The sequence below is a fragment of the Anopheles stephensi genome, chromosome 3, assembly GCF_013141755.1.
Source record: "Anopheles stephensi strain Indian chromosome 3, UCI_ANSTEP_V1.0, whole genome shotgun sequence".
Taxonomy (NCBI): domain Eukaryota; kingdom Metazoa; phylum Arthropoda; class Insecta; order Diptera; family Culicidae; genus Anopheles; species Anopheles stephensi.
Window position 1 is genome coordinate 26,055,398 of NC_050203.1, and position 22,295 is coordinate 26,077,692.

General features: G+C 43.7%; 1 protein-coding gene across 1 annotated transcript in view; it reads left to right on the forward strand.

The window, feature by feature from the left end:
* LOC118511459 overlaps window positions 1-22,295 on the forward strand; it is a 42,866-nt gene that overhangs the window by 11,370 nt on the left and 9,201 nt on the right. The window contains exons 2-9 of the mRNA XM_036054561.1: window positions 8,453-9,119; window positions 14,737-14,867; window positions 14,969-15,111; window positions 16,490-16,829; window positions 16,913-16,966; window positions 18,851-19,132; window positions 19,755-19,883; window positions 22,129-22,202. Of these exons, the coding sequence (XP_035910454.1) occupies window positions 8,629-9,119; window positions 14,737-14,867; window positions 14,969-15,111; window positions 16,490-16,829; window positions 16,913-16,966; window positions 18,851-19,132; window positions 19,755-19,883; window positions 22,129-22,202 (1,644 nt within the window). The 5' untranslated portion in view covers window positions 8,453-8,628. The remainder of the gene's footprint in view (window positions 1-8,452; window positions 9,120-14,736; window positions 14,868-14,968; window positions 15,112-16,489; window positions 16,830-16,912; window positions 16,967-18,850; window positions 19,133-19,754; window positions 19,884-22,128; window positions 22,203-22,295) is intronic.

The following is a 22,295-nucleotide window of genomic DNA, read 5'->3' on the forward strand; positions in this document are numbered from 1 at the left end:
GACTGGCATCAAAATGGTCTCGATATTAGGTTCCGGGATAGGAATCCCACCACCAGCAGTATAAAACCTCGGCGAAGAAATCGCTTTTGTTCTTATCGCTCGCACCCCATCGCGCAAATGGAATTGGAAGATCGAAAGAGGGAGATGGTGAAGAAGAAGCAGAAGCAAACGACTTGAGGCTGTTAAGAGCACCACTTCGCGAAAAACATGCGTCCCTGCCGACGGTTTTTGGGTGCTTCTCGGACGAACCAAGATAAGAGGTCTACGCGTGAGTGGGAGAGATTCCAGAACCGGAGATTCGTTTTGCTCTTTCGCGGTCCCGGACCTTTTGTCTTGCCCATGCTTCCCATGCGCTAGAATATTTTCGGATGGCAGTAGCGGGAAGGTTAGTCTTTTCCCGTCTTTCCTTTTTAATGTTTGTTTGTTGGGCTCGGGTCGGTCCAGCAAAACTGTGCCACAGAACCGGAAAGGAGGCGCTGCAAAATGGCACTTTATCTAGCGTTATAATCTTGTTGAACTAAATTAGCTTCGTTAGGCGTAATCGCGCTCCACTGGCCATGCCGAGGGATCGAAGCTTTGGATGGGATGTGTCTGGAGTGTATGGGAGGCCACTTTTTTTTTTGTGGTCGTCTCGCGCCCGCGCGACAGACTAACTTTGAACCGGCTTCGATTCCATTCGTAGCACGTCAGTAATTCTTTAGGCTTACAGTTTACTCTGCTAAGGTTAGCAGTGGGAAACAAGAAATGAAACGTGCAGAAAAGTGGATTAGAGAGTAAATAAGTTACGCCTCACCTCTTGCCATCCTCACGTCCCTTTTCCCCTACCCCCGCTCTGGTTCTACATTTCATGGTCTGCCACCGTTTTTTTTTGGTTTTGAAGTGGAACTGGTCACAAGGCACTCTCGGAATGGGATAGGATGGATTCAGCGAAAGCAAACAAATGGTTCTTAGTAATGGTCCATTAAATAGTCTGCAAACCAATGACTCAATTTGTTCTCTGATGTGTTATTCCGCTTTGCAGGGGGAGTGGTTGGCGAGGGCGTGGGAATGAAACGGGAGAATCATTCTGATGCTTTCTATCCCCTCCCTCCACCCCCCCCACCACAATACTTCTACTCGTAACGATGATCGGAAAACAGCTGCCAGTAATTCGGAAACCGCTTCCATTTTCCTTTCAACTCGAAGCGTTTCCAATGCGTTTCGCAGAATAAGGTGTCACTCGGAATTGTTTCTTGCGAAAGATGAGATTCTTAAGAAGCGATGTAATGCGAAGCGTTTGGAAAATGTTGTTTTCTCTTTGCTGCCAAACGAAACCGAGTGGTTGGTTTTCAGATGAGCCGGAGGTTTTCTTTTGATGTCAGTCGGATGGGTGAAAGTGTTTTTTTTTTTGCTTGTGTGGTTGAGATACTTTTTTCCCGGGAAGAAAATATTGGAAATTAGGTAGAATTCAATCGAATGAATGTGATACGGTAGAACAGTTTGTAATTTTTGTTTCTTGAAGTGGACAAAATCAATTACCAGTTTGGCACCCAAATGTATGTAGTTTGGTGTTAAATTAAATTACTAGGAGTTGGATTCCAGACTTTCAGTTTCGCCAAGCAATGAGAAATCGTTTGGTAAAGGTAGGCCGTAGGACATCAAGATTAAGTACAAATAATGGGATCGCTCCACATTTTGACAACTTTATGTAATCTGTTGTAAAGAATTTTTAGTAATGTTTGGCTCAGTATCTACGGGCATGAACATTCCAACTACTACTTGCTTTTTTATGCGACGGCACCACTTTCAATTTTATAACTTTTTGAGGGAATTGGTATAAGTTTCAGGAGCAGCCTGTTGGCAGATGCGACAGCGGCGCTGGTCGTCGCACGGCAGGACCGGGGCTCAAATCTTATCTGGGCCGTTCCCTCCTAGTGAGGATTGGCTATCAAACTTTGCGCTATTAATAAGTTTAGTAAGCCAGAAATGGCAGGCAGAGGTCGTTAGGCCAAGAAAGAACAAGAAGAAGAATATGATAAAGATTTGAATGCTTTACCCATAATCTTCAACTTAATCGGTTAATACCACTGCGATAAGCTTGGCGATCGTTTGTCATCATACTCTAAGCTTTATTTTCAACATTTTGTAAATAGAAAGTTGCATTGGCCTGCAGAAGGTTGTAAAGGTGCACGATTGCCCTTTATAAAACAAGAATCAGAAACGAGAACTATAGAATCAGAATTTAAGAATAGCTCTCTTCCCACCTGAGCTTGGTTGACGGAGGCAACAAAAATAAAATAGGATTCAGAACTTTTAGTGATAGTATCCTTGTACCTTGAAACCTTGATTCGTAACGTTTTTTTTTGTGGAGAACCTTGAAGAAAGCCCGGTGCTTCTGTCATAGTACTAATGACGTATTCTTCATCGTTCTACCAATTTCCTATCATCAGCCAAATTTGCTCCCATCGCTATTTGATTTTGTAACCGTTAACCTAATCTATCCTCTGGTCGTGAGTCTCAGTTGATTCGATTTTGATTTAGATTTTATAATACCATCTAACATTTACAAACTGGTTGTATATTATGTTCAAATTGTATTTACAAAGTCCGTCAGCAGCCTTTCAATACCCAGTGATGGAAAATGCATACTTTTAGGCGCATGAATGCTTTTAATTGTGTTAGTATTTTACCGAGAACAATTTCGTTGATCCCCTTTGTTCAAAGCATTTTAACAATTTATTTATAGAACCATTGTTACGATGTACAACTTAAATTGGCTACGCGCACTGGAAATGACAAACAAACTTTTCTAACAATGTTTCCACAGCTTACACTTTTTGCTTACACTCATCGGTACCGCTCTTGGATGCAGTCGGACAAGTTCTACACAAACAGACACCTCCCGCTCAGTTCATGCATAAATGCATTCAGCATAGTTTTATGCAGTTCACTGGTCCGTCGAATTTCATTGACGGGTTTTCCCAACCACTTCGCGACTGTCAATCACGCTCCGTTGTGTGCCACTCACGGAAGAACTGTCACTGGGTAGATAGATAGCGAAAGCTGGGACGAGATCGAGCATACATGTGAAGGAAAAAGAACGAAAAAATAAACGCAACTGCTAACACGCAACATGTGCGCATTTCCAACTGATGCATGCACGAAGCAAGCGTGCGCGGGATTTTTTGCTTTTGTTTTCACTTCCATTTGTTGCTACAACTGGGCACACGGGCTGCACACACCGGGTTTCCTGGTTTGCATTTTCTTTCCGTGTGCGTGTGTGACTTGCATTTGATTGAAGTGTCAGCACCGGTTCACTAATCATCCATTCCTCAGCTCGAGATGTTTGATGGAAATGCATTTTCTGTCGCTTCTGTTTGCTAAGCGTTGAAAAAGAAAACTGGAAAAAGAATCGTAAGCTGAGCTCTACACCACTGGATGAAATTTCGATCGTTTGAGATCGATCTGCAGCACAGGCTGTATGCTGCGTGCCTTTGTTCTGTGCTGTACCCCGTAGCTTTCCAATTTGTGCACGCAAGAGTAAATGGTTCTGGGTAACTGGTTCAAACAAACCCCGAAAAAAAAACTCCTCAGAGAGTGAACATTGTGAAACGTGCTGAAATTCCTTTGCCGATCTCGAAAAGTGAGAAACGTTCGATGCTATTTGGCACGTGTTTTTTTCATGTGCTGCCGGGGTTCCGCATGTCGCGTTGCGCTTCGATAGCAAGGAACGAACAAGCTTAAAAGCACCCAGCACGCTTTTCTTTACCGTACACGCTGCTGGAATATGAATTTCATTGTTTGCCGGCGAACCGAAGCTCCGGTGCCGATGTTTTGACGAGCGGAAAACATTCGGGACGGGAAATGAAATAGGCTTCACTTGTTTCGTTCGTTTGGCACACAAAATGTCTGGAAGCTTGTAAACAGCACACAAAAAAGGGACCGGCTACTCATCGTTTGATCATTATTGGTCGAGAATTTGGGTAATGAAATTGCCACGAACATGGGGGGAACGAGAACCAACAAGAAAAAATGGGTTTGCAATCAATGAAGAAACAAGGCGCAAATGTGTTGTATGAAACATAAGTTCAAGCAATGATGTGACGATCCTTTTCCCATTTTGGGTTAAAAAGGAAAACAATCCTCATGCATCCGGTTGGGTCACCTTGATGCTATTTTTCTTCTCCGGTGTATTTGAACGGAATTTGAATGAATACATGTGTTCGTTATTTCCTGTCAGAAACAAGCAATGGGATACGATTGCACAATAACATCTTTCGTAACATTGATTCTTTAATTTGTTTGTTTTTGATGCAAAGAAGTTTTGTTTTTTGTTTTAGAATTTTTATTTCAGGTGCATCTTGTCAAAATTACAGAGATTGATGAAGTTTTCAGAATCTTTTTTATGATGAACAATTATGATGCAGGACAATGAAGGGATTTAATTCTAAAATAACTAAAATACTTGTAACAATAATTAAATCCAAAATATTTATTACTCCTATGGAGATACCTGGTGATTCATGTTTAATCGGCTTGTAATTTTCAATCCAATTCTGAAAAATGTTGTTAGTTCAATGATTCTTTTAACGCATTAAAACGAAGGGATTTGATTTAAAAATAATACTCTTGAAATCCCATGGAGACGCCTGGTGTTTCATGGTTTTCTAAGCTAGTAATTTTTTAATTAATTTTAAATTTCACCTTCCTCAAGCCGATATGCCATTGTTTCAGTTCCACACCAAAAAACAAAAAGAGATGAAAATCACTCCATACATATCACACTGCAACACTGTACCAGTCTTATCCTTCCCAGCCCCTGAGTGTTTCAATTTGTACAATGATGTATGGTTGTAGCTCAGCGATATTTCGTTCTACATTATTCAAGCACAACATTTCGACTTCCGTTTGAATTTCAATATCCAAAACGGATGTAAGGTAGTGTTCGGAAGCGTCTCTCCTCCGGTTTTACCCCATCGCAGCATAATGCTCTCGCAAACGAGGCTGCTGTGGTGAAGATGCAGGACAAAATATTCTTCCAGTGGATTCCTGTGAGGCAAATGGACAGAAAGGGCAAAATCATACATTCGTTTCATAAGAGATCCCAACGGGCATGTCATGTGCGAAAGGTGAAAGGGAAAGGAAGCACGGGATCGTTGTTATATTGTCCGATTCTTTCTATTCCGTTGCCTGCTTTCTTACCCGTTTCAATGTGTGGTGCCTGCAAGTAACAATGTTTCGCAATGCATATAACATCCAACTTGTAGGATGAATGTTAAATTTGCTCCACTCGTGTAGAGAGCTTTCCCCGTGTGTTTTTTTTCCATGCTCTGGCATCATAAAAATGTGAAAGGAGTAATCTTGTCACGGCATATTGGCCGGAGGTTTATTCCCCAGCATCATCCTCTCCCTATGCTTCCTTCCCCATCACCACATTCAAATGCACGTAGTGGTTTCACACTCAAGCCTCGACAAGGATATGCATGATCTCATGGCTGCCAGACCCATCGAGCATCGGGATGCATCCGGGCAGGCGGTAATAGATGAAATATAATAAAAAAGGCATGTTTACGATTTCGTGTATTCATGTAGCGCCCGGATAGAATTTTTCCTGGGTTTCGAGAAGTACTTCACTTTGCACTCAAGGCTCAAACTTTCATAACTCAACCATGGCCACACTCGCTGCACATACACTCGTCAAAACGTTAAACTGAAGCAGATACGGAAGGGAACGCATTTGCATGCACGTTGAACCTTTTTTTGGGGGGATGGAAAAAGATATTGAGAGTATGGGAAAGGAAAACCACTCTTACGGTAACGTTCTGACCGTACCCATCCAGCCGGAAGTCAAACGTTTTTCATTGCCCTTTACTTATATTTTTTTCCGGGAGGGTGAAAGAAATGAAAATTCCCCTCCGACGGTATCTCCTTTAACCCTGTGAGATGTGATGCTTTTTTTTTGGGGGGCTCAGAAAGAATCTCTCTAGCGTAGCACATGTGTTGCATACGTGAAACGAAGATTTACATTCTACCGACACTCGAAAACCATAGCTAAACGTCGTTGACGTCCTCGTCGAGGGCGTGCAGTGCATATTATACCTTAAGCTTCAAACGAGAAATGATGACGATGAGCGGAAAATTGGATTGACATGCTGCACACTCGCGCAACGAAAGCAATCAAAATCAACATGTGTAAAATTTAAATTCACCGTTGTGGTTTAGAGAAATAAAAATGCAAATTCATCTATATCCTCGCCCTCGCTTCCCTCGAGGATGGTACACTTTTGTGGCACATTTCACCTTACAATGGCTCATTACAGCCACGGGCAGGAATTAAATAGCTTCGGGTATCCAATTACCGGGTGTATGATTATTGTTTGCTCGAGCGCTGCGGAAATTGGCCTGATTAGCGTAATTTGTGGGCCAATTAATTCCGATTGGGCTAATAAACGGGGCCACCCAATGCTCACGGGGGCGTACAACTTTGTGGCTGTTTTTGCTCTGCTTCATCTAACTCCTGATGTTTCCAGTTGCTTTTTGTAACAGTGTTCGACATGCTGAAAACCCACCGTCTCGAGCACAGATGGAAAGGGAAATCAAAAAATTAAACTGAATTACGTCATGCCATTATCGTATACAAGAAATGTATACTATCTCAGGATCAAAGCGAAGAAAATCCGAAGGTCACTGGAAAAGGGATTTTCGTTGGGGCGGTTGGTTTCTTTCCTCTCGAGATTTGGACAATTGTGTAACGAAACGGCAGAAAGTACTCATGCAACAGCTCACTCACCGTTGGTCGGGTTGGTTCTGCCACCCGAGTTGTACTTCACCGAACAGCGCAAATAAAATAATCTATCGCACACCGTCAGCATGACGCGGTACGAAATGCGGTTCGGATAAGCCTTTGCAATACCATTCATTAATCATGTTTGCCCTTCGTAGGAAAAACCTACCACCGATTGTAGGTAGAGGACGACGAATTTGTAACGATGGTTTACTGGCAAACTTGCCCGTAATCATCAGCCTCCAGCCGACCCACGAACGTTGGACAAATTCCGTGGAATGATAGAATCGAGCGAGAAGGCAAAGAAAAAACCAAATGTAAAAATCTACACCCAAGAGGTGCTCCGGTTCGTAGAAAATTCATTTCCCATGCGCCCACGGGGTGTATGGGTGTGTGTTTTTTTTTTTTTGCTTCGCCTCTGATTATGGATCCGATCATCTCCCGCCCGCTGCTTGCTGGAATAATGAACTCAAGGCATGGAATGGATGAGCTAAAGAACGCATCACAGACCAAACCCACCCCATCCGACCGACCGCCACACTCGCTCCAAGAAAAAGCAAACGTTATGATGAGCGCATAGGGAATAAAATTTCTGCAAAAGATGTACGGCGAACAGGGATCATCCCCATGCTACAGAAGACGACCTTTGGCTAGGCGTACACAAGGTCCCACCACGGTGCTACTTCCGAGTACTTTCAAGCATCTCAGCAGCCTTACATTTTTGCTTTGATGTAAGGCAGAGAAGTTGTCATGATTAGCTCGACCGAGAATAGAGCTTAGACCACTGCCATTGGAGGCATCGAGTGAGTGGGCAATTAGATGTCTTTAATGTATTTCCTTCTGGTGCTCGAGGCACCGGCAAGTGGCCGCCCTCGGTATGGGCGGGTTCAATATTGAACCCTTTTTTGCAAATGAAGTAACTAGTTGATGTACTTGCCGGAAACAAAAGGAACCCGTACACGATGGGGATGACCTGCTTTCGTTTACCTAATGTTTTAGGGTCATTAGTAGGTATGCTCTTTTCAAGTGCTTTAAGTGTTGAAGCATTTCAAGTGGGGGGGAGGGGGGGGGGTGGAATTAGAAAAGGGATAGCTTACAGGAGCTTTAATCCTTGGAAGAGGTTTTTTGATGATGTTGTTGTTGCTGATGTGCCTTCAAAGCATAATTTTGGGCGCTTTGTTTTTGGACTAGTTTTTGATGTTCGTATATGATTTTGAAGACAATAGAATTTGGGGTGGAACGAGTTCATTTGAAATGTTATGGAGTGAATGGGGAAATTATGTAGGAAAAAGGAGTTACAAAGCATTATAAATTACTATAGATTGTTAGTTATTGAAATCGCTACTGGAATTGATACAGCATAGCTACAGGAATTGCAACAGGTTGAATTTGGTCACGAGATGTGTTTATCTGATGGTAGAGAATAGTGCTTTTGATCATTTTTATCAATATTCTAGAGGAACAAAAAATGTGTTAAACAGAAAAAATCTAATAGCGCCTAAATGTATGCTCATAGTACACTATCGCATTATTTTATTTTGCGTAGATTGGATACATTGAACGTTGGTGGATATCTCTAATCTTCATAAACATAATATGTAACAAACAAACTCAATTTACAACTTCTAACGAACTCTATTACCCATTCTCCCTTTTTTTTTCGATTTGCCCTGTTTTTGTATTTTGCAGGAAATTGAAATGTCAATCGTGATAGCACCCGGCGCACTCGCAACCATCATTTGCAACCTTACGGCGTGAAGCCTTTAGTTAAAGGGAGATTTAGCTTCGTTTTTTTTTGCTTTTTAAATACACATCCCAGATTTCCATCCTGTCACTCGCCCTGCCCCAATCCTTCCAACCTCACGATGGAACGCGTCACCGAACCGTCGGGGGTATCGAAAATGAGTTCTCGCAAGTCATCGCAAGCGCCTGCCAGCGAACGGGACGCGAGCTCCAAAACTGCTGACCTGTCATCGACACCGTCCGTGGTGATCTCAGCCACAGCCCGTCGATCGAACCGGAAACCATCGAGAAAAGCCACCACCTCGGAGCCCGGAACGCACCCGAGCGAGCTGAAACCGTTGGCGCACACAACGGCAACGCTCAGCCTGTACCAGGTGTACGTCCTGCTGGCGGTACTGCTGGTCGGCATGTTCGTACTGTCGGCGGCACTGCTCGCGTACGTCGACCGACGGTTACCACCGACGGAAGCGGGTGGACAGCGGGCGTCACCGTCGCTCGAGGAGGAAGTTCACCGGCAGGTCGAAACGATCCTGAGCAACTACTGGAAGCGTAACATCGATAAATTGAGCGCGGATCTGCTGGCGCACACGAGGCGTATCGCGCCCGAACTTAGGTGAGATTCATCGCTTTTTATCATCTTTCATTTATGTGTGTGTGTGTGTGAGTTATTGGTGATGAAGTGGAAAAAAAGGAAGAGATCAGCAAATTTTTGAAAGCCCGGCACGGTAGTGCATATCGAACTCGAAACGATATAACCTCATCGGACCCGGCCAAAGCCGATTAAATGGTCCATTTAGTGTGAGAGGGGGCTATGGCCGCTGGATGGCACAGTTTTTGGCTTGGCTTTGGTTCATTCTAGCCCGCGAGTCTTGGTTGCCGGGAATAGACTAGGCTTCCGAGCATGTGAATGGAAAGTCCGTGATTTCGTACCCGGCTGGAAGTCCCGCTGGGATTTGGTTTGGAGCACACGCTGCTTGCCTTGCAGGACAAGCGATTATTCATGGGATATTTTACCTCTCGCCAGCGTTTTATTCACCCCAACTGCTTCCATTCCTGCCGTGTTGTTCTATTTATTGACAAAAAATACCACTATTTACACAACGGCACAACGGGTAATAAAAAGAATGCTTACCATTCCGCTGGTGGATAAAATACGAACGAAGCTTTAGTTAAATGGGGAAGTGAGACAAGAAGATGAGGGGAAGGAGGACTAAATGTGAAAATGTAATCGCGTGCCAATGGAAAAACGCTTCGATTTGAATCGGGGGGCTTTGGAAGAGGTTTTTTTTTGCGCTGCCCGGGAACCAAATATTATCCGTAGTAATATGCCGACCGTTTTGGCAGTAAAGCCGGTTGGACTCGTTACGGTTGGTAAGATTAGTTGTGCAAGTAGCAAATACCGCAATCGTTTATACCGGGTGGCAATAAAGTGAAGTATTTTATTTGAAAACCATTAGGGCGCTGTGCAAATTGTATGCGATGTTCGGAAACAAAGCATATTATTTAGTGGGCTAGAAATGTGTGTTTTAACGGGTGCGCTGAACAGTTTGAACTATTCATGCGGTAATGTTTTTCATGCGGTAATTGTAAATCTGGCTAGAGCTTAGAGTTATTAATTTTGAATACGGTTTGCTGTACAAAAACACATGACCGAAAGATTGAAAGGAGATTTAAATTGAATGAGATTGTGAAATCGCAGCCCCTAAATGTATGCAAACTGCTTTGAAAATTTCTGGGATGTCATTCGTTAAACAATATTTTAGTTTATAAAGCTTTAAAGTTTAAGTTACGGTAAGGTTATAAGACTACATTTTTCTTACCATACCGTTCAAATATTAATTTGCAAATCTACGATTCTTTTCCTAAGTCAAAGTAAATCCAACTAGCAAAAAAGGTGAAAATCACAATGGACTTCTAATGTAAAAATCAATACCTTCAAAGAGCACAGCTTCCAATTATCGGTAAGTGAAACTGGATCGGCTGTATCTTGTTCGCAAGCCCCAGTAACAGCAGCAGCAGCAGTGGAAGCAATTGTTTGCACACTTCCACCAGCACGTTCCATACATTGCTATCCCGTGGCGTTCGGATAGGGAAGACAGCGCGCCACACTGCATCGGATCGGTCTAAAGACTAACGACCAATACGGTTCGCTTTAAATTCCATCCAGCTCGGTTCGCCGGTCACCGTAAGCTTTGCCGGGGAAGGAAAACGGCAATAAACGAAGGGCAAAAAATAATCAATAAGCACTCGGGCATAATTTTATTGCTCAAGCAAATGGAATTGCAGTTTGATCCGGTTGTACGGTGGACGGTGAAAGTGCACGTTAACGTTACGCTGGGGTTACGGAAGTCAGATCGTGCGAATAAGGTAGAGTCTTCGCTGTGATACCGCTGCTGCTGCTGCTGCTACAGGCTTACGGCATACGGTAATGGCACTTTCGGACAGAACAAGAGATTAGTGGAATTATACTTTATGTGGCAGGTTCGTTCGATCGTTCCCGAGCGGCGGTTGTGGTGGAGGGGACGAGAATGACGACTGGAGTGGGGTGGTTTTTCTGGTTGCTTGGATAATCGGAACCCGGAACAGGACTGACCGAGATTTAGCTCGCTTCATGAGAGATATGGCAGCGGGGAGAGTAGAGTTTCTGGACTTTATTCGGAACAAAGCCAAACATTTCTCGTAGCCGGATAATCTCGCTGGATTGCTATGGGCCTGCAATCAGGATCTTGGCTTTTGGGTCGCATGTAGATTTACATGCATTTCCTGTGCAGTGCTTGCGGTCGGCTTACATACGCTTGTTGGCATGCGGTTAATGCTGCAAGCGTGTGTGCTTTGGTTTGATAAATGTCTAGACTTGCTAGTTACGGCAGGAACGCCAGAACAGCCACCTGAGCCACCTTGCGTACCGTTACGTACCTGCTTAAGCTCGTTCGAAACTTTGTAAGCTACGTGTGTACTTCTCAAGTACTGCTTTAGGAGAAATCAATGGCAACGCCAAAGGAACCTTAGGAAATGGGTTACCAGCCAAATGGTAAACTCTCAAAAAATGAAAGGAGACCGAGAAAAAGCTAGGCAGCGAAAACTTTACCCGTCATTTCTTGTGCTGGCTTTTGTTGGTTTGGTTTTAAGTTGGCGATTATTTGGTGAAACACACATGCTGCTTTGGAAGCAATCTAAGCTGGAGAGAACTTGTTCTTACGATAGCCGAAACGGTTAGTTTGTTTGCCATTTCGTTTAATCCGCATCGTACGTGAGAAGTAGAGTTTCTGGATCTTATAATGCTGATGCGAGCGTTAGCAAACACAGAACCTTAAAAAAATCCTGCTAGGTTATAAAAATACTATAGAGTTATTTAAAAACAAGAAGAAAACCTCATCAATACGTCCAGGTCGTTTCTAATGAATAAAAAAAATTATATAAATTGTCTCAAACAATGTTTATCTGTTTGTATGACAATCACACCCACATTTAAAGTTACTAAAAAATACTGAAATATTTTAGAAATTTCACCGAACCGCCTCAAGTTATGCAATATCAGTCACTTAATTTACCTGATTCACCATGAAAATATTCTACCGGATCAAACGTTTAGTACATGTTACAATAACGTTAATGGTTATCCAATGAGAATTCCAGATGAAGTTTTAAAATATGTCATTTTTTATCATAATTTTATTGATGCTGACGTGTATACTATACATTAAAAAATTATTAGTAAATTATTTAGATAAAAAACAAAAAGTACGGTCAGACAATAGCGCCTGAAGATATGCAAATGAAGTAATTTATCCACATTCGTTTTTAAATATTACACATGCTTGAGAACGTGAAAATAGGAATAATAAAATATTTTTTGCAATTTTTAGTTAAAGAGGAACAATTTTCCTGCTTAAATGTGTAGAAAGGAATATGTTCACGATAGAAATGAGAATTTAATTGCATCAGTTTAACGTTTTAGCTACGTTCACCAAGTAGTAGTATCTTCAAGATATTCCAGCCAATTGAAAATATTAATCTCAATACTACAACGTGTTATAATTGTACCTTCTTCCGATACAACCAGTTCATCGGCTTCCACCTTGCTGAACACTGAATTTCTTGTTGCTTATTTTCATTGGCAAGGCCGCTTACATGCGATCTAGGTTAGCTTTTTTTAATAACCATCTGCTGCTGTTGATGATGATGATGATGACGAGGACGTTGCTAGCGCTGATGATTAGCCTTCCGGTTGAAAGGAACAGCTTGCATTTTGCCACCGGAAGCACAGTACACGCGGGAGGAAAACTAAACCACCACACATGCACTGCATAACCAACTGACAGGCTCACCTCCCCGGCCGTGCACGGGTAGGTGGCCAGTGTACACGTACACAGTGCCGTCATATCCTGCCGTGGCACGTCTGTGACGTAAGGTAATAAGTTGCAGTGTAATGCAGTCAGGCATACCGCAGCAGCAGCAGTCACGCTTCGTTTTATGAAACCAACATCAGGAAGCCATTTTAATTTATCACTTCAAATATTGTTACAGACGCGCGCACGGCACACGGGAGGCACGGCGCAGGACGCCTAATTGAAGTGAAGGATGCTTGCAGCGCACGTGGAAAGATGTGCAACTTTTCGTATTTGCATAATGATTGGTGAAGAGAGCAAACTTGCCAAGCAGTTAAAATTGCCGGGCTGTGCAAGTTGAGCATGCATGTTACAATATTTGTGTTTCGCCAGCAGTTTGCGTTTCATTACTGTGGAATGTTTTCTTAAAGCCGGCACGGAGTTCTGAGTTTTGCTGGCTGGCGATGACATGTTTTTAATGAGCGGCTGCAACTTTTCTTGCCAAGTATCGTTTTACGGTTTGGCGGAAGCATCCCCGGTGAAAAGGGATTATTTATTAGAATGTTTTTAACCCATCCGGTGGAACGATGCCAAATCGCTTACCTTCAAATACCACGATATACCGGTCTGGGGCATCTGGCTAACCCCATGGAATCGGGAGTCAATAAAAGGGAAGCAAAATTTACGACATTCGTGAAATGGTCTCCCCAAGCTTCTTAAGCCTTTGCCGGGGCTTCACTTAGCCGCTTGCTGACGGCGGAAGATTAAACCAGGCCGGTCTCCTGTGCAGCCCGATACTCTTGATGCCGTTTTATTTTCTTTCCGTTTTTTTTGGTAAGATTGTCTTTCTTTGATTTTCATTTTCACCGAGCGGTAGAATGAGCTCGTTTTTTCCGTTCCTCCGCCAACCGTAAAATACTTTTCTCGTTTCAAAGATTTTTTAACGATCAAGTTTTGCTTCTTGGGATGTGTATTTTTGGATGGAGCGATAAAAAATGGATGTATGTGCGCGATGGGAGCTGCAGAAGATGCTGCAGGCACTGCGCGAAGCTGAGTACGAAATGAAAGAGAAGCTATCAAAATCCTCATTTGATGCCAGAACAATATATTTCACTGTGCGGTGCAAGGTGTTGAGAGGAAGACTAGGTGGTGATTAAAATTTTGATAGCTGCATTACGTGGCGACCGCACAAGCGGATCGGCGCACATAAAAAAAGCGGAAGTTCGTTACGGAAGCATGTATAAATTATGATTGTTGAGGTTTCGGGCTAAAACGGAAGGATAAAACAAGGGCACAAGGAAGAACGTTTGGTGGTGGAATCTTTGCAGATTTTACGCAGTGCTTTTGGGGGTTTTCCCTGTGCATGTCGAAGTCGAAAGTGTAGGGTAATGGAGAGAGCTTGTGAAACGTATAATTGTTTCAGTATTTAAGAAAAATAATGATCATACAGAGAATGTAATTTTGAAGATATTCGATATTCGCTAACTGAATAGAAACGATGAATTTAATTAAGTTGTTATGCAAAACTTTCTATATCTCTCATCAATACACGTGCGCCTAAATATATGCAATTGCACACACCTCTGAATATTAGAGAAGTGTTATAAAGATATAACTTTAATCGGCGATTGCATACTTTCAGGCGTTTTTACTAGACGCTTTTATTACTAAGCAAACCCCAATCCTGTATAGAAGAGGCATACCGGTCACGGCTAATTTCCATCGCCTGCCAATCATTACCCAATGACCCAGTTCATTAACGGCGGCAAAAGTACACCCCCAATCCGCTTATATATGACCACACACATACATATCGAAAGCACACCGTAACATATTGCCCTTCGAAGCAGATCCCTCATCAATTAAAGTGTACTGTTACTGTATCCCTTTTTTTCTCCACAGCACTTCATTGCCTTACTTAGTAGCGAATCAGAGAGTACAAAACGAGCGGAAGCTACCGTTCCGAGAAACGTCCGGCCGCCTCAAACGCGACCTAAGCCTGTTCGACGATAATCTGGTCCCGGATCAGGAAGGTAAGAAAATGAGCCCAATTAGCGGAGCGAAACAAAAATTGTGCAACCGAAAACCTTCGCATTTTTTCTTTATCGCCCTTCATTCCCCTCCCATTTCGCAGGTCCAAATGTGGAGTTCTTCAATCCGAAGCTGCGATCGGAGCTGGAGAAGAAGGATGCAGAGATCATAAAGAAGACGGGCTTGAAGGGTGCCGCTCCCGGCGGTGATAGCTGGGTTTGGCTGACGAGCTACTCTCGCATACCGGTAGGTACGATAGGGTGCTGGACTGTAAATTTCGATCTACTAAACGTTGGAATGGTTGTTCTGTGTATGTATATGTGAAGCAGCAATCGAATCAAAACCCATCGACCGGAATGTGTAAATCGTTGCATCGAAACGAATTTCAATTGCTGATGTTTATCCGGACGAGTTGATGGTGAGCTTCTGTAAAGAAGGCTGTACCAGGTGCTTCACCAATGTCCGCCCGAAGCGATGCGGCTCCGAAGGAAGGGATATTTTTCTTTCCACTTCCAATTTGGTCATTCATATCCACACATGATCGGTTTAACAATCAGCCTGACGCGATGGTTTGTGTAAAGTGATCGCTCAGTCTCTTTCCCACCCGTCCATCGCTCGTTCTCTTTCTCTCGAGTTATGCTGATTTTATCACTGCAATACACTTCATCTACCTTCCAGCAATCGGATGACGAGGACGTTGGTTCCGTTTCCGGATTGATGTGATATTGCGATAGCGAAAACGATACGACACTTTATTGCATTTTACTGCTTCCGGCTTCCGGTCTGTGTGTATGGTTGAGTGATGCCACGGGAATTGCCTGCAACCATACGGTGGTTTGTGTTGCAAAAGCTAAAAGATTGATAAATGTATTTTAGGGCCACACCAGCAAAACACACACACACACACACACACACACACACAGGACGCGAAATATGCAACTCCCAATCGAGGATGGCCACAAGGGAGAAACGAATTTTTATGTCCGTAGCCGTAAAATTGTTATACGATCGAATTGTCCCCGCTGGTACATTGAACGAACGTGACCGGGAGCAATAATGGTCAATTTCGACCCGGGCGAAGAGATGCAATTATGATTTTTCCACAAACCATATTGATAATGGAAACGGCAGCTTGATGGATAACCTTGTTATTAAAAACATAATTACGTTGCGCATGTGGTGTACACATTTTATTACCGGTTGATTAAAATTACTTATCACGCACTAAAAGCTTCCAAGATAAATAGCATCATAATATCATATCTTAAAATGCTTAAAAAATTACGCTGCTATCATTTAAGAAATCGAACATCGATTGTTGAATTGTATATTCATGATTTACCTGAGATAAACTCGTACTGTTATGCCTCCAATAGTCAAAACGCGGACAAAACTCTAGCCTTAGTTATCATAGACACCAAAACCGCAAAATAGAAGGAATTTAAACTCATCGTTAAATAATTGTCTTGCAAATTGCATAATTTTAGGCGTTGTGTCTTTAATTTGCTTGAAGTAAAATTTTCACAACAAAATTATTAGTTTATAGTATGTAGTATTAGTATTCGTATATTAGTATATAAAACATAAATTAAATTTCTCACATCTCCTTTCCTTTTCCCAACAGTTCGACGCCATCACCGGCTTTTGCCGAGCGACGAAAGAGTACTGTCCACCTGGACCACCCGGACTACCCGGTATACCGGGTCCGAAGGGTAACCGGGGCGACCCGGGCCTGCCCGGTCCACCCGGTGTTGATGGGCGCGAAGGTAAACCGGGTCCGCGTGGCCCGAAAGGTGAAATCGGTTATCCGGGCAACCCGGGACTGGACGGACGCGATGGTGTGCCGGGTGAGCCAGGTCTCGACGGTGTGCCGGGCCGAGCCGGAGCTGACGGGATTCCGGGCAAGGATGGTAAGGACGGTATTCCCGGCATTGATGGACGTAACGGTATCGATGGCAAAGACGGTACGTACACGGAATACAATTTCGGACCGACGGTATCGATCGAAGCGCGTAACTTATCACGGCGATTACTTGCCCATTTACAGGATTAGCAGGACCGATAGGACCGCCGGGACCGCCCGGACTGCCCGGACCGAGAGGTAAGCGAGGGGGGAGGGGGGGGGGATTTGTAATGTAGGTTGTGAAGGGTTACCAACAAACACATGCGATTTGCATGATGCGAGTACACGAGTGTTTGTGTTACGAGATAATAATTACCATTGCACGGAATATCGCTCGTAAGAAGCTGCCGAGCTGAACCGTATCGAGGGCTTGGCGTGTAAGCTGGCACACTGTTGAGCGTAAGATGATGGGTGGATATTGAACGTGCAGGGCAGCGAAACACGTTATAAAATTAATTAATGCAGCTGTTTATCAAACATCTCGAGTGAAGTTGAGAACGAGCCACGCTTGAGAGATTACGTGCGGGGTGCAGCTCTGATGGGCCGACGAGGTTCTCTAAGCTGTAAGCAAAGCCTCGCTAAGAGGGTTACAACATTGTTTTGGCTTACAAGAATGGATTGCTCGGGTGGGTTTGATTTAATGCTGTGTTTTAAAGTTTTATTTATTTGCTAGAGCTTTGTGCATTTGTTGCAATTTTTTTTGGATAGCTTGGCCTTGTAACTTAGAACTCATTTACAAATAAGCTCGATCTACAATAAACAGTTCAAAGTCATTTAAATTGGAAACACTAGATGAATTCAAAAGTAGTGAGTTTACCATAAAGTAGTTATTGCAAGATTCAATAGACCTCAAATGAATCTTTTGAGTCGTTCTTTAAAAGTCGTTTCTTCTTCGTATCCCAATATCCGCCCAGAACAACCCCCATGAACGGTCGTTTTGTTTATGTTACTCCGGTGTAAAATACATATATTTCAAACCATTTTCCCTCACCCGATCCGGATCCGGTAACCCGTATCGAATAGCAATTGATCTTTACCCCCGCACTTGCACGATGAAAGCAAAGAACGTTGAGTTTGGAAATTGATTAAATGTGAGCAATGCATCTTTTGCACGGCAAAGACGACAGCGTTTCCCATGGGGACGCGTATGCATGTATGTTTTCGTATGTTCGTTGCACCATAGTTTCGTGGAACCTGTGCCGCATCCCTATGGCAAATGCACCCCACTGCCCCGAAGTAAAGCGAGATGAGAACGAAACTTTGGGTCGCGTTAGGTCGAGAAATCGAGAACGAGAAATTGACTCCGCGCGCTCGCTCGCTCGCTCTCGCCTGTTCCCGAAATTGGTGTCATTTCTCAGCGATGATTATGTTTTCACAGTACACACGAACCCCGCCAAAGGGATCTTGAAGGGATCGGGACCGTAAAGATGAATTGGTGTCCCTTTCGGGTGAAAGGGTTTCGAAAGGAAGGAGCGATCGAGATATTGTAAATTGGAAGCTGGTGAAGGAACGAATGGGGAACGGGAACACAAACTTCCGTTCGATTTATCGTCTAGAAATGCAGATTGATTGATATTGGAGCGGCTGTTAAATGGAGGAAGATTGCTAACGATGGCAATAAAGCATCGTAATAGTGTTTCTTGTTGGGATGGCAAAATACGCGATCGTAGCAATAGTTTAGGTTCTCGTTTCTCTTTTTGATTGAATTTAAATTAAAAATTGGAGCACCTTTCCCTCGTTTCCTATTGCGCGCTTGTTCTATTCTAGGAAAATTGTTATTGTAGTACGCATCCTGTTTATTTAAAAGCTCGGTTCGAATGAAATTGGTCTTGCAGCATTGTAAACCGCGTGGATTACGTTCACCTGCACACCGTACATTCGATAGAATTCAATGGTGAAGAAGTCCACGTACCGCCAAGTCCTCCGGGAACTTCACGGCGAGTAAACATCATTACACGGGCTTTAGCCCTGAGTCTGTCTGCGTGTCTGTGTGGGGAAGGAATCAATCTTGCATAGCACGATCGTACCACGATACTCATGCACTCATGTTTTACGCTCTCTCCGACGTTCCTTTCCACCCAGGTATTCATGGACCGAAGGGCAAACAGGGCCGGCCGGGAACGAACGGAACACCCGGCACGCCGGGCATAAACGCTTGGAAGGTGAAGGTGAACGATACGTTCTCGAACGAGCTGCTCGTACCACCGTCGATTGCCGGTGCCGGTACGCTGGAGGCACTGCGACCCATCATCGTCCACGAGGGAACTCACCTGCGGCTACGGTGTGCCGCCACCGGGACACCAAGACCACACGTCGAATGGAGGCGCGCCGATGGCAAAACCATCGCCAACGGAGCCTGGGAAGGTAGGGCGGAAGGGCGTCTGGGGACTGCTGGGGACGATGTGTCCCATTTTTTGCGCTCCCGAGATCTAGGTTTCTGGTGCGCACTTTGCAATTCACCTTCCCGGAAGTTGGTTGTGGTGTAGTAGCACTTGACCGTTACAAGCGCGTTAGCAGAGCCTCGTGCTACCCAGGAGATGCAAAGAAATCCACCTGGCACTGGATGCTACATCCTGTGTGTGTGTGTGTGTGTGTGTTGACTCGCCGGACAATAGCTGGGTCCTAATAGCATTTACCCATGCCCATAATAGGGCCGCCAGTTTACACAGACGTACGTGCAGCAGATGGTTGGAGTGTATGAGCTGAGATCATCAGGGTGAAACTAGTTGCCATCGAATGCCTGGGACGGTCAATCCGGCAGTATGGCGAATTCTTCAACGAACTTCATGAACAGTAACGAAAACAAAAAAATAAACAGGATGCACCAGACCTACTACGGTGTAATGCACATGTCCAAACCACAGCTGTACGTGCGCCGTGATTATCCCACACGCACACACACACACATGCTAGAGCAAATAAACGCTCGCGGAGTGACCATCTTCGGAAAAGCCATTTCACTGATGCCTTCCCTTTCGCTTTACAGCAACGTCGATGGCAGGACACACGCTCAACATTACCAAAATCAATCGCGTGCACATGGGCGCGTACCAGTGCCTGGCGGACAATGGCATCTCACCGCCAGCGAACCAGACGTTCAACATCGAAGTGCATTGTAAGTTTCCAAGAATTTCCCATTTGCCCCTCGCGCAGCATCTCCATGTCTGTCTTCCCGCAACCGCGCATCATCCCCGTGACCGGATGTGGTTCACAATTCTAAATTGTCGAGCACCAGCGGAAGAAAAGCCAACTTGGCATTATCCCCTTCGCGGTACTACCTCCGAAACGATACGAACCAATCGAGATAGTGTCTTTAGGACGTGGTGCTTGGTGCGCGATGCGCTCTGCTTTCAGTGTGCAACTGGCGTTTCGCAGTGATCGCAAAGTGGATGTGAAATTGTTTGCCTCTTGCAAAATGGAAGTACCATCGATGTTGGTAGTTTTCGGTTACGGGGAATAGCGGATAGTTATGGGCGTACTGGGTAGTTTTTGAAGTGCAGTGTGCCTCACAAAGGGGCAACATATGTGCGCACGGTACCGATTGCTATCGATAAAACAATAGTATCGCTGTAATCTGGTCATTGTTGAGATTGGGATTTGCTTTCGAGCGTGTGGATTGAAAGTTTGCTGCTGTCCCGTAGCGAAAGTGAATAAGGGAGAATGGTTTTCGTAGTGGTTGTTCTACGCCAATGGCTGGTTAAATGGGATTCGATCTGTTAATGATGTCAATTGAGAAACTTGCTGAGAAGCTTTTAGGGAGTGAGTGATTTGTAATATGTTTAAATTACTCGTTTTGTGATGAGACTTTTAGTAGTTTACGTAATTTATGGGTCAGTAGAGGCGATAGTGTCATCGCGGGTTTAACACGACAGGAATGTAAAGAATCCTGGATACTGATAAAACTTGTAAAGGTCGTAGAGCCAAAGCAGAATAAGAATTATTACTAGTTCAAAGCTTCAGATAGCGAAATAATAGGATTTTTGTGAGCTGTACTATCATAATTTCATTTTAAATGACAAATCGACCCAAATACCTGTCTTTGTAAGAATGAAAACAAAATATTGATGGAATTCGTGTTATGGATTCTGCTATAGAGCTGATTATGCTGACACATTAGACCTGCAGTTTTGCATTTTTGTTAATTTTTTCCTGGTGATTTAAGGTGTAAAACTGAAAGTTTCATACGCTCCACACCGCGTCAGCCAAATTTCGTTTAAAGTGGTTAAAGTTACTAAAAACCCTTGTTTTTTGTGTTTGGAATTACAAAGTGCGTTTGCCTTTGCTAGAGAATTGTTACGAAGTGTAGGTCCGGTGGCCGGGGCGTCAGCGTTGTCCGCCTTCATGCAACTGTGTGTTAAAGGAAGAATTACTTTCAACCATTCAATACAAAGGAGATAAGTGGATAAAGTGCACTTTTTTTTATTGTTGAAGCACGTAAGACGAACTGAAGATTTTTAAAGTTTCGTTTAATAAACAATTTCGAAAACTATTTAACATTGCATACTTTGAGGCGTTGAACACAACCAAACTCCAAACTGTTTGATGGCTTCTGGTCGCAATTAATACAGGGATATTAAGGCAGACCGGTGTTCAACGTGATCTACAACCTTGAAAGGTGTCGGGCTGCCATTTCTGGCTTTCCGTGACTTTGTTTTACTCGTAGCAAAGTAGTCAGCCCTGCGTATGTGGAGGCGGTCTGGATGGTATTTGGGCCCAAGACCTACCTTATGATGACTGGCGCCGCTGTCGCCGTAGCCACCGCACTGCCCCAACTGATAATTCAGCTACGGATAAAAGTAAGTCACAGAAAGCCAGGAATTGTTGCAGGCCGAATCTTTTCGAGGTTGCAGAGCCACGTAGAATGAAGAAACCGGTATTATTGCTTGATATTATACATTGAAATTATGACACCCATGTAATTTAAAAGTCATATTATTATATTTTATTAATTAATGAGGTTTGGCGGCTTGACATCGTATTGCCAGCACGACCAACACTGTGCTGACGATTAAACAGTCATCTATTTCAACAGCAATGAAGTTCCAAAATAACTTAGATCAATATAGTTCAGTTCAACCTCCTGGTTAAATTATTTTTGTTCGGATATCAATATCCACTGGAAACATTTTCAACCCAACAAGAAACGATACAGATTCTGACAAATAATTGGAATGAAAAATCGGCGACAAATCGTTCCACATAAAACTAGGACACTATTTTCATGCCACATAGTACCTTTTGATCGATTGCAAAATGCTTCAGCATTATTTAACATTATCGAACAATATATAAATCGCATATGTTTTATTGCTTCCTCCTCCTCCTCTCTCTCTTTCTATTTCTCTTTCTACCACCCACAGTCCCACCACTAATACGGGTGAGAAATCAAATGGCGTACGCGGTGAACGGTTCTACGGTAACGTTTGTCTGCGAGGTAAGTTTGTTAGATTGCATACATTTCTACGTACCCTTCATCCTTGCGTCATAGCTGCGTGCGCATGGGTGTGGGTTCCGATTTAATAGTCCA